Source organism: Semicossyphus pulcher, unplaced genomic scaffold, assembly GCF_022749685.1.
Source record: "Semicossyphus pulcher isolate SPU_LCO1_2020_fin unplaced genomic scaffold, fSemPul1.0.p SCAF_9, whole genome shotgun sequence".
In the NCBI taxonomy this organism is placed as follows: Eukaryota; Metazoa; Chordata; class Actinopteri; order Labriformes; family Labridae; genus Semicossyphus; species Semicossyphus pulcher.
In genome coordinates this window covers 21133540-21146401 of record NW_027211770.1, presented here as the reverse complement: position 1 = coordinate 21146401, position 12862 = coordinate 21133540, and the positions used below count along the sequence as shown (strand labels likewise).

The 12862-nt window shown below is 41.1% G+C and overlaps 2 protein-coding genes across 2 annotated transcripts; one reads left to right on the top strand and one right to left on the bottom strand.

Moving 5' to 3' along the window:
- The first annotated feature begins 113 nt into the window (after window positions 1-113).
- Window positions 114-2881, top strand: rbp5 (retinol binding protein 1a, cellular). The gene is made up of 4 exons (XM_069656473.1): window positions 114-479; window positions 1019-1203; window positions 1642-1743; window positions 2577-2881. Exons 1-4 carry the CDS (start codon window positions 404-406, stop codon window positions 2628-2630), a joined length of 417 nt encoding a protein of 138 aa, XP_069512574.1. The 5' UTR covers window positions 114-403; the 3' UTR covers window positions 2631-2881.
- Window positions 2882-4396: 1515 nt separating this feature from the next.
- Window positions 4397-12835, bottom strand: LOC138583568 (tumor necrosis factor receptor superfamily member 5). Its single transcript, XM_069655432.1, has 8 exons — window positions 12285-12835; window positions 12039-12164; window positions 10884-11030; window positions 10701-10794; window positions 10291-10367; window positions 7963-8070; window positions 5588-5737; window positions 4397-5003 (listed from the first exon to the last, which is right to left on the bottom strand). Exons 1-8 carry the CDS (start codon window positions 12349-12351, stop codon window positions 4813-4815), a joined length of 960 nt encoding a protein of 319 aa, XP_069511533.1. The 5' UTR covers window positions 12352-12835; the 3' UTR covers window positions 4397-4812.
- Window positions 12836-12862: the final 27 nt, after the last annotated feature.

The following is a 12862-nucleotide window of genomic DNA, read 5'->3' as shown; positions in this document are numbered from 1 at the left end:
CCACCTACCACATGTTTCATTGCCCCGAAGCCCCGCCCCTCCTGAAACTGATCCCTGTGAGTAAAGCATTAGAGGAGATGCACGTTCCTCCCCCTGCATGTACTTCTGCAGAAAAATTGTGAGCCCGACTGACTCACAGCTGACTGGAAACACTTTCACAATCCGCGTCTCCACCAGAGAAGAGCCTCACAGGTCCTCTGTGGAGCTGCAAACACATACCCTCAGACAACAGCAACAAGAGGCTCATTTTTACGCGCATTCCTCTGCAATCCGCGCTTTGTCTGAGTAAGTTGCGTAAGTGCAACTGATATCAAAGCCAGCGGCAGGCGGATCTTTGGCATTCAGACTGGACTCGAAGAAAAAGTTTAGATTTCAGCCCGCTTGGAGTTTTGAAAGGAACAAAATGTCGAAACCGAATTACACAGGCACGTTTCATATGGTGGAGCAAGAGAACATGGACGAATACCTGGGAGCTTTAGGTAAGACTCAGCTGTGTAACTCATTACCAATTAAGTTTAACCTCTTTGAACAGAATCAGAGGGGTTCATTTACAAAAATGAGTCTGGGGGGTTTTGGTGCTTAGCAGTAAACAAAGCAATGTTCCTCCTTCCCTGAAACCTAATTATATTAAACAAACAGCATACATATTATATAAAATGTGTTTAATATATATATCTGTGTCTGAAAGAGCGCCTTCAAACATTTCTTCATCCTTACTTTGAGCAACTTTGTACATCTTTATTGCTTTTTTGCTTTGAGGTAATAATTATGTCTTTTCAGCAGATAACATAAGGGGTATCTTCCTACATTTTTGCATGATGTAGGTCATCCTCTTCTGCAGCTGCACATCAGTGTGAATGAAATCACCACCTTGTCCTTTACATGACCCCAGATCCGTCTCGCACACACACCCACACTCAGGGGACATACTCATTCTGTCTGCTCTGTGTGAGCCCTTTTATGTGAGGAAAAAACAAACTATATGTCATGTTTAATTGATCTCCTTGTCTTTTCTCAGATATTAACTTTGCTCTGAGGAAGATTGTGTGTCTGTTGAAGCCCACCAAAGAGATCACGCACGACCCGGCCACAGGAGCAATGAGGATCCGCACCCTCACCACCTTTAAGAACTTCAACATGGATTTCACCATCGGAAAAGAGTTCACTGAGGACCTGGGGCCTGTGGACGGACGTACCTGCCAGGTGCGTGTTATTTTGTTGTGTCTGAATGTGTGGTTTAACGTGTTTGGGCTCATGATGAAGGGAATATAAGGTATCATAACTTGCTGTACAAGTTCGCTCTTTGTGTTAACGTTGGAACGTCTGGGGAAAGTCGAGCCACCTACCGCTGTGATTCTGTGTTTGTAGTTGGCCTCCTGCTGCTTAAATCCCAGCTTGTGGCTACAATGAGGGATGTGTGTAATAAAGAGAAAGCAATAAACAAAAGAGAAATCCTACTTACTTAGTGCTTGAATAAGAAATTGCAGCATTTTAAAGTGGATCCTAAACAAAAAACTGAGCAAAAGGAAGCAAAAGAAAAGAGATGTCCGGCCTTTTTCACAGCACAAAGACTGATTGAACGCTTTAGCTACTTTACATACTAATTGCACGCGGTGACACAACATCCCTGTTTTCCTGCAGACTACAGTGAGCTGGGACGGAGCGAACCTGGTTTGTGTACAGCGAGGAGAGAAAGAAGGACGAGGCTGGACTCACTGGCTGGAGGGCAACAAGCTGCATTTGGTAAGGACGTGTGCGGATGGAGTGAAAAGACGGAGGAGGGAGGGGATAAGGAAGAAGGAAAAGGGGAAAAAGATGCTGAAATTGATATGCTAAGTGAGGGAAATCATGCAAATAAGGCAAATGAGAGGGTTTTAAATGTTTTCACTGCCTTGTTCGGCCTCACTTTGCTGTAGCTATGTGAAGAAGTTCTTTATGAAAAGGCTTCCGGAGCCTCGAGGGACACAAAAAGATGCTCAAACAAAAGAGACAGAAGACTCTTGTGTTTCAAGAACTCAGGACCAAGGAAACGGATTTGTTCTCCTCATTTTTAAGCTTATAGATTAGCTTGTCAATGCCGATTAAGATTTGAAACAATCAGTATTGTTCCACTAAAACGCTCCCGCAGGATTTTGTAATTCCTCCGCTGCGTTCAGGACAAAGAGACGTGTTGTTGATGTCCACATTCAGGAGAGTATTGGGAAAGAAATGCCAGCGAGGATCAGCCTCCAACATGGTGGATTTTTTAAAGGTTACACAAAGCAGAGAGAGGCTAATGAAGAGTGAGTGAGGGGGGAGTTGGAGGAGGAGGAGGAGGAGGAGGAGGAGAGGGGAGCTGAAAGGAGATAAGTAGTGTTGAAAGAGGGGGAGACGAATAACGAGGAGGGGGGGAATTGAATTATGTTTTGGATACAATCTGAGGTTTGTGTATCGCTCATTTCCCTCTCCTTTGATGTGACAGACTGCATTATTGATTCTCACCATTCATCCCCACCCCCACCCCCACCCCCACCCCACCCCCCCGCCCTGCTTTTCCTCGCCCCTCCTCCCCTCGTGGTCTCTTTCTCTCTCTGCAGGAGATGAGAGTTCAAGGCATTGTCGCCAAGCAAGTCTTCAAGAAGGCTGATTGAAGCAGCTGAAAGTACGTTTTAGTAACATTTATTCTAAATAGAAAAAAGGAGTTGGTACAAGGTTTGATTCATGTGTATCTTTTTTTTTTGTATTATAATCATCTTTATTTTGGACTGAATTTCTCTACACTGTTAATTGTTCCCATCTGATGGTACTAACTGAGACCAGACCACAAAGACTTGTAAACATTCCCAGCATACTTCCTCATATTGCACTATCTCTCTCTTCTGTTATAAACAAATCATACATCTATGGGCCGTCTCTGCAGCTTCATTAATACATCACATCATTGTCTGAGATTTGTTGCACGTGCGTGGTACCGCTGCTGCAAATCACAAGTTTTATATAGTTTGTAAATAAAAGTTCTGTGGTCAGAATTTGCACTAAAATGTACTCAAAGATATAATCTTGAAGATTTTCATAATAATAATAATAATAATAATATAATAATATATGTCACTATCAATCACTGAATGAGGTAACACAATGGTGATCGAGCCTATGGCCCGCTGATGAAAGACTTTGCATTTGCAGTACTACAGACTGAGTGTCTGGTGCGATTTTGGGGAAAAAAATCAAAAAAGAGGCGCCCAGTTAGTGACGCGTTTTCCATCACCCAGCAGTGGTTGGTCTGCCAGAGAGGGTAGGCGGAGCTAACTGAACAAACACAAGTATAAAGCGGCTCTTTTTCTGGTTTCTGTAAATGTAAAAACAAAGAAAACATCAATGACTACAGATACAACTTCAAGTGAAAACCCAAAGAAAAGGAAACATTCGACGCGCCGATGAAGGCAAACAGTCTAAAAAGGAAAGCGACCATCGGCGAGGAAAATCAAGAGTTACATCCTTGACAAAGCGAGCCAACCGTAGGCGCCATGAGGTGCCACCAAATAGAACAAAACTGAGATCTACAAGAATATCACTTAAAAAACTAAAAATTTCCGACCAAGTAATCTGATTGGATAAGAGGCATTCCATGAGTGCTAATATAGAGTACAACATCACCGGGTCTTTTCACTCTGTGTATCACTCCGCCTCAGCCAGGTGTAAATTAACATTACAGCAGACTGTGTATATCCACATTGATTAAGCTGGTACCTCTGAATCACACAACAGACTCTTATTTCACTGGTTGATGATACATTAAAACAGATAAATGTACATGATAAAAATAGCTGATCTATGGTAACCTGTAGACACAGAGTGCAGGAGAATGTTTGGGTTGCTGGGCAACAAAAGTCCAGTTTCAGTTGAGTTGTGGAACAAGTTGAGTTGGAGGAGCAAAAAATGATTTGTTGTTGATTAAAAGCAATGACACACTCGAGGTTGTGATGTTGTACTGAATATCATCACAGCTGTGATTCAGCCGTAGACGCGGGGATAATCACAGCTGTGATGATATTCAGAGCAACATCACGACCTTGAGGGTGTGATATTGCTTAAATATAAGTTCATTTAAATATCCTTTAAAGGTATAACTACCAATGCATTTAACAGTATACTGAACATTAAAGAATTAGCCAGTCACTCTACTATACTTTTCTTTTTGTCAACAAATAGACCAACAGTGGTCAGTATTTACATTTTCTTAGCCTGCACACTGCAGGTTGAAGCACTCGATCAGGATTAAATAGACATTTGTGGGGACTATTTTCTGCTGTGGATGAAGATGCATTTACAATACAAATTTCTGTTTGCTGAACGAGGGATGCACTAAAGTAAAATGTTCAAGTTCGTGGTAATGAGGTAACTCAGTGCAACAGTGTGACTCAGTCATGTTTTTAATAGTTTTTGCACAGTTGAGCAACAATAGCTACATCATGCTACACAGTCATTCATCGTTAGCTTTGGCTTTTATGTTTTAAATATTAAAAGTCGACATTTACAACAGACTTCTTTTTAAATTAGCATGCTGCCTTAACTTGTGAAGCTCCTTTTGCAAGACTAATTCACATTTAAAGGAATGAGTCTCGAGTACAGAGCTGGTTTCATTGTAAATATTACATCACTTGAGATGAAATTTTCATTAACATCCTACAGGGGGCAGCAAACCATCAGCCACCTTTAACTCTACTGAAACAGAGAAACCCTATTCCAAAAAAAAAAAAGGTATAAAAAGAAGACTAGTTTCAGTTTAGAAAGAGTTGATGAGGAGGGACTCTGAGCTCCGTCAGAATGCGGTTACGCAGTCTCTGTCCCGCACCACTCATCCTCCTGAGGCTCTGAGTAAGTCCTGAGGAAGTTTCCGGTGCCGTATCCAGCATTTCCGTTGCCTTGGTTAGATTCAGCGAATGAGACCGTGACCTTCAGCGGAGTTATGGGAAGGCTGCTGTTCATGCTGTCCTCTGTGCAGAAACTCACCACGTTATCATCTGAGGAGGATGAAATCAATGTTCAGTGTGACCATCCTTCAAAGTAATGTAAAACCCCACATGCTTTGCACTTAGTGAGGCCTGATTCATGGCCTATTTAATGGGACTGGAAGCTTTTATGAGCATTGAAAATTAATATAGACCATAAAAGGGATTCATTTTTTACACTCAATATACAGATAGTTCATCATTTAAAGGAAAATCCGATACAAAGTGTCTTAGCCACCACAATCTGCTAGAACAGCTTCAGAGCTTTTTGGCGTAGACTCTTAGAAATACTGAAACTTTACTGGAGGAAAATAAATCCCCAAGTTTATCCACTTTCCCTTTAATTTATCCTCAATCTGGACATTTATCATCTCAATTATCTGTAAGAATCAATTTGATAGAAGCAGAAATCCACAAAGAGTGACAACTGCAAGGAACACAAGTAACATCAGGGTCGTTCTGAGACCTCACAAGGCTGCAGGACATTAAAGATATTCGATCATAGCATAAAAAACTACTTAAAACAGCAACACAGAAACTGAAGTAGTCTAAAACTGGTGTGAGTCTGCATGCAGCAGTGTACAGGATTTTCTCACCTGGGGTAAAAAGCTGTAACTTGCAGTCGTCCTCTATGCAGCTCTCTGTGCAGTGACCGTTCTGCTCTTTGAACGGTAAAGGCAGCTCAGGCGGACTGACCAGCTCTGCTGGAACCATTTCTATCAATGTGACAGGAACACTGTGGATGCCTGTCACACACAGAGGATAATACATACATTACTTAAACAGTTAGGCCTGTTATGATCATGATGAGTCGTTTGATTTGTGTCAAATTCAACAAGTTTTTGAGTTTAATCGGGGTGGCTGTGGCTTGGTGGTAGAATCGGTTGTCTCCAAGTTGGAAGGTTGGGGGTTCAATCCCTGACTGCTACAGGCAAGACACTCAACCCCAGCTGCAGAAGGTATATCCTTTGACGCATTACTATTGTTAATTCCTGATTGAAGATTGGCACTTTGCATAGTAGCCTTTACCATCAGTGTGTGAAAGGGTGAATGTGACATGAGCTCATAACCTGCAGTGACATGTATCGGCCTGTAGGTGGCAGTGAAATCTCTCCAAACTGACAGGTTCAGCTCCACCAGTCAATCACATGTGGAGTGTTTTGCTAATTAGGACGTGCTGAAGGTGCTTTGTTTGGAGAAAAAGTTTGTCACACCTCTTAAAAGATTCAATATAACAAAGTGAAACTCCTCCTTTAATTACGTATCAAACACTTGCCTCCTGTAAACTATAACTGCGGATGTTAAACAGTTTATTTCCCTTTTCACATAGAGATAGGTTGTGGTTAGATTACAATGATATTGGGCGGCGGCCCCAGGTTCAACTCCCACCCTTGGCCCTTTGCCGCGTGGCGTCCCTCATTCTCTCCTCCCCTGTTTCCAACACTATCTACTGTCCTCTCTATAGAAAAGGCCGAAAAATAATTTAAAAGATTCCAATGGTGTAAATATTAAGGACAGAAAATAGTATAGTACTTTCAAAATAACCTTATCAATCCGCCCCTGCAGCATAAAACACCTCTCCACTTTCTGTATGTCTGATCAGTATCCTCCAAACAGCCATTTATTACCTTTGTCTGACGTAATGCACATTTGTATGATGGCAACAAAGGAATCGAAAGAAACAATCATGAAACAAAGATGACTCAAACTTCTTCCTCTATGACACTTTGAATGTTTTACACACCGTCAGCGACTGCAGTTCCTCAGAGACTGTAGGTGGAATGACAAAAGCCTTAATGTGCGGCATGCGTCATTATCTGTCCTGTCCTGCAGTTTTGTCGAGGCCTTGTTGGGCCTCATTACAGCACACAGAGACGTAAAGCGAATCACATTTTAAAAACTCAACTGCAACTAGTTTTTCCTTGTTTGTCTATTTTATCCACAGACTTTCATTAGAACTGATATGTCATTAGAAAAAGAGCTTTGAGCTGCACTAACCAGCGTCGTGTTGTGTTAAGCTGATTGTAAAAATTGAGATTGATCAAAACCTCAGCAGAGAAAACCAAAACCGAAAAATCTTCATGGCACGAAACTACACATGCACGAGTGAGAAAATACGTAACTGAATAACTTTGGTTGCATCAACGCTTTGAAGCTGAATGAAATACAGACACATTGGGATAAGAAGACTTTCATACTGTCATAATGAACATGATCGACTGCTGCAAACGAAACCAAAGGGACCAATAATTCTACTCAAACCCTGTTGCAATGTTTTAAAACTGCCACCTTGCTCTTCAGATTGTCAGAACAACACAGCTTCTCTTTCATATTTTGTAAATTCCAGTATGGACTCACTGCTTCACTGGAAACAGTGAACTACAATACGTCAAACAAAACAATCATTTATGGGACTGAAGCTCATACGTAAGAAGTGTTTCTCAGTATGAGTGCGCTGCCTGTGAGGTGTGCGTCACTTTGTACCAAATAACTGTGTCAGTCTGAATATGCACAGGATGTGGTTTCCCCCATTCGCTCTGTCACTGAGCGAGTTAGCTCCCTATTAAACCTGCAGGGGGGGTTACACTGACGCTTTGACATTCTGTTTACGGGAAAAAATGATAGACTTGACGTTTCTTTTCTACTAAAATGAAGTGCAGGAGACTGTAAATTCTAGTTAATCTCATAAAATCAGCTACAAGAACTAAGACTGTCACTGTAAAGGAAAGAGTGGGAGGAAGCTATTGAAGGAGATGATCTCTGATCTTAAACTGTACAACTTCAAAGCCTTGTATCTCACTTGTGGCTAACAACATGCGTAATTACCAGTGAGTAGGCATGCTGGCACACCGCTCTATCGCCTCTTCAGAAAGACTTTTTTTTAAAAGTGTGAGAACAAGAGTTTGAAAAACAGTGATGAAACACACCTACACATGCAAAACGTCACACACACACACACACACACACACACCTGCTCTGCGTGACTTGCGTTTTGTCCTCCAGCAGATGAGAGCCAGCAGCAGGAGTGCAGTCAACACGAGTCCTGACCACAGGCCCGCCGGTAACATCCAGTGACAATCTGATGAACAGACAGACAGAAAGACGGAGGGGATTTCAGAGAGACCCAGATACATTAGAATTACACTTTCACACGTGTTGCTTCTGGGAAATACAGTGGGAGTGTTTGTGATTACTGGAGCTCTTGTTTCCTCCTTGATAGTATTTTAAAAGGAAATTAATTCTCCTTTTATGAATGAATACTGTTTGCATCACGGTAAAATGTGGTCGCACAAAAATGAAACTATAATGTGATAATACACATAATGATAGTGTATTTGCAAGGTGAGATTATTTTAACGTACAATTTAAGTTTTTATTAATGTAATTTATAACAATATAACTAAAATATACAATATATAAAGTAGCTGTACGATTTCACAAATGAAGAAATCCTTACAGTGTGTTATAAAGCTTTAACTTACTATTTCTACATATACAAAATATTCACATCTTGTTTATAAACATATAAATATGAACACATATAGTCAAATATTACTTTATTAAGTGTTTATACACAATAATGTACACTTCTGCACATCTTTCTGGTGAGTTATAAATGTATAATAAGCAGGTTTAAAACAGTGTTGCTGCTGTTTCCTCAGAACCTTTCGGGTGGAATAACTTTTTCCTCTTACCTTGTGAAAACGTTTTGCTTTCAGATCAAAAAAATGCGTCACATATAAATTTCCCACCTGTTTCAGTGGTAATGAGCATTTAGATCTATGTCACGTAAGCTCACTTGATGTGTTTATAGTTTCATACACTGACCTCACAGAAATGATACACTGATAACTTCAATGTTGGGTTTAAAACTGTGGACAAACTTTAAACAAAAAGTGTGACATCTGATTAAATTGAATTGCTGTGTTCATCTGTTTTCTTACGATCATATTTATATAAAATGTGGTTAAAATGAAGAGTGGCTACCTTCAGTAAGTTTGCCCCTCTTCACTCCTCAGTGGACACTGGTTAAAAAAAAACTCAACCTCTGATAGCTAATGGTAATTATAACTACAACTATTGAATAATTGGTGATTATCAGATCAGTATCTGTAGGTACTGTGGTTTTGCCAATTAGCCTTAGCCTCAGTTAGCATATGAAGCTAAAATGGTGAACATGGTAAACATTATACCTGCTTGGCTAAAATCAGAGGTATGTTAGCATGCAGACGTTAGCATCTAGCTTTAAGCACCACTGTGGATAAATACAGCCTGCTTGCTACAACTACAGATATCACTCTGCCAGCATGTTGACATAATCCCCTGATCTTCTCATGTGGTCACCATTGTTCTCTTAAACCTCATGACATCAGAGGCGGGCGTCATAGATTGAGGAAGTGTAGTTTAGCAAGTTCCCTGGCCTCCGCCAGATGACACGTTTTAAGTAGTCTGGCGGAGGTTTTCCAGGGCCCATTGAAGAAGCGGATAGCATCCTCCAAAGGCACAGAGCCAAATTGCTTTTTTCCACCCTACCATAATGGCATTAGCTCCCCATAATAGCATGACGGGACTGAGGTTGAAAATCGACAAACTGGCCTTTTAATTTTCTGATTACTAGTGGGAAAAAAAGTTCTATCCTCTTGCTGTTTTGGTTGCATAATTGTTGATGCAATTTGTGCAGTAAATTGTGCATTCCTGATCCTGCGAGAGCTTTCCCTGGTAGCAGACAGAAGCCCACAGTGAAAGTGTCTACAGCTATTATTCAGTGTATGGAACATTCCTGCCTAATGAAAAGTCAAAGGAATACATTGGTATATTGTCACTTGTGTGCAATAGCAAAAATTGCCACTGTGAGAATATATCATAACAGTAAGGAAAACAGGGTTCAGTCGCACAGCTACACAAACTTGCTAATAAGCACAGGGAGCTGCAGCCATGAGTCTCCTCAATTGACCTGTTTTAACATTGTCATTTGATATATTGTTATTACAATATAGACTACTGCAGCTTTAATCAGTATTCTCTAAAGGTGAAATTACCCGTTGCAGCCAGTCACAAAGACAGACCTAAACACCTCCTGTCAGTGCAGCATTACGCCCCGCTTTTGGAATGATTTCCCATCTACACTCCCTCTGCTTCCTCTGTCTCATAACCTGGTCATGTGACATACAGAAACTGAAGGTCAACAGGAACTCAGTGGGTCACTCAGGAAGAAAGCCTCCGCTATGTTGTACGCGTTAATGTCTTTTACAGACTTTATTATCGTAAGAGATGAAACAAATTCAAACAACAGACTTACGAGATTTGAAGTCACCACAGATTGCGTCAGCCGTCGAGGTTCCTGCAGTTTTCAACACTCGTCCTATGTCCTCACATCTGAAGATGACAAACAAGGAGGGGAAAAGATCCACCAAATTAATATCCAAATACTGTGCCGTGCATCTACAACCAATTTTTTTTGTTTTAGCTACTGAATTGGATGTATTTAATGTACTCTTTACATAGTTTCTACAGTGTGGATGAAATATGAGACGTAGGTGGTTTTGGGTTTTCAAAAAGGAAACATGTAACGAACGAAATGTATTTTATGCTGCGTGTAGACGGATGACTAATAAATGATTCAGTCACAATTGATTACATGCCACACCACATCCTTCCTCTGCCATTGTAGTAATAATAGTAACAGTAATATTGGAGAAGCAGTCAGACCTGGTGTGTGTTTTACAGGTTGACTGGTAATCTGTCACGTTGCTGTAGGTCCCCTCTCCACACAGAGCACAGACAGTGTCATTGGAGCGAGTGGCTGCAGGAAGGAATGAGACGTCTTTTTAGATTACAGTTTCTGTGTTTATTTTTGATCATTTATTTGTGCATTTTACTACTGAAGCCTACCTCGAACTCTGACCCCTTCACCCAGAGGGCAGTGCTTCACTCTCATGCAGTGGTCGCAGTGATCATTATTGCAGTAGAAGCCCGACACACACTCGCACACTGTGTCCTCCTGAGCCGTGCAGTCCCTCACCTTCCTCTGGTTCTTATCTGCAAGAGTCACACAGAGATACAGTTTGCACCATCCGAAGTTGTTCACACAAAGTCACATTTTCATTTGACACAAATGTTTTACAGCTGTCTCAGCTGATGTTGAAGCCACTTGGACAGATACACTTTATTAATTACCCAAAGAGAAATGAAAACATCATAGCACACACATTGAAGTGCAATTGCAACAAGCACGAACACACAACAGTTACAATAACACAACTAATATGTGTAAGACAGAGCTTAAAAACAGTTGTGTTGCAATGTAAGTTATTCCTTTTGTGCTAAGGCTAAATTAAGCGCACAAATATAAAAGGTGTAAGTAAGTGTCGGCAGGTTGAGTTTGGAGCAGTTTAAACAGCCTTGAAAAAGGGAGAATAATAATAGAGTCTGATAATACCGGCAGGAACGGCCTCCTGTATCACTCTGTTACACACTGAGCTTTAATGTGTCTGCTGCTACACGTTAGCTTTAGCCTGGTTGACACTACAGTACCAGTGAGGCTGCAAAGTGTAGATAAGGTTATTGTTACAATCAAGATTGTTGAAATCACGTTATTCCACTTTGACTAACTGTTTTTATCCATATGACACTTTATGATATTTACATTCAAAGTCAAGATTTTACATTTTGTAATGGTTGCACTCTTACATCTAATGGAGATATGTCAGGTATCGAGTGCATCACTTTTTACACATTTCCTCAAAACTCAGCCAGACATACTTTGCATCCTTTGAGACTTTGGGGTTTCCACATACATTTAACACTAAGTTTGTTAGTTGTGACTTAAGTTTGGTTACACATTTGTAGTTTGTATTGACTGACCCCAGCCACAGGTTAGTGAGTTATAATGTTTTAAAAATGAATAAGAGGAAGACGTTAAAGGTTTGTGATACTGTCTGAACGAAGAACTGTTGCAAACGCGTCTATAAAAAGGCAGCAGAGCGTAGAAGAAGAAGGAACTGTGTTTGTGTTTGCTGTATAGAAAAAGGACAATGTGTGACTCACAGGAGCTGCAGTCTTTGCAGGCTCGACATTTAGTCAAGAAGTTCTTGGTGGCTGTGAAGAAACCACGCAGACATTCGCCACACTCCGTTTTCTTTGTGGTGTCACATTCGGCTCGAATGTACGAACCTGAGAGAGAGATACAGAGAAATATACAGTAAATACTTTGTCATAGTTTTTACAGGCCTACAGAGAAGTTTGTTATCCAATACAGAAAAGTCAATTTGGTAATGAAAAGTTATGACTGACCTGCAGCACACTGATCACAGCATCTCCCATCATTAGTCTTGTACAAATCCTCACTTGAGCAGGTCATCTTTGTGGCCCATTCGATTACAGTCCTGAAGGAACGCACTTTCTCTTTTCCGGTCCTCTTTCTGACGACCTCAAATTTCTCTTTTTGTCTGATCCGTCTGTGACTGTCGAAATGTTTCCCCTGCTCACTCCGTCTTACCTACATCTCATGCCTTTTCTAATCCTACACAGTGGAAAACCCCGGGTGACCCTTTTCTGCTGTTTTCCCCTCCGTCTCTCTCTCTGGCTCTCTCTCTCTCTGTCTTTGTCTCTCCTCGTTTCCTTCCTGTGCTAACCCTCTCGCTGCGAGGCAACCTGCATGTATTTCTCTGTACTTCTCTAGAACCAAAGGCTGACTGTGCAGCACAATAGGACATTTCCTCTCCCCTCTACACCCTTTCCTTTCCCTCCATCTCCATTGTTTTCTCTGAACCTTTGGCCTGGTGGTGCAGGGATAATGCGGAGCAAAACCTGCAGAAATAATTTGATCTGAAAAGACTTCCTGTCAATCTGTTACCCCCAAGCACTCTCTT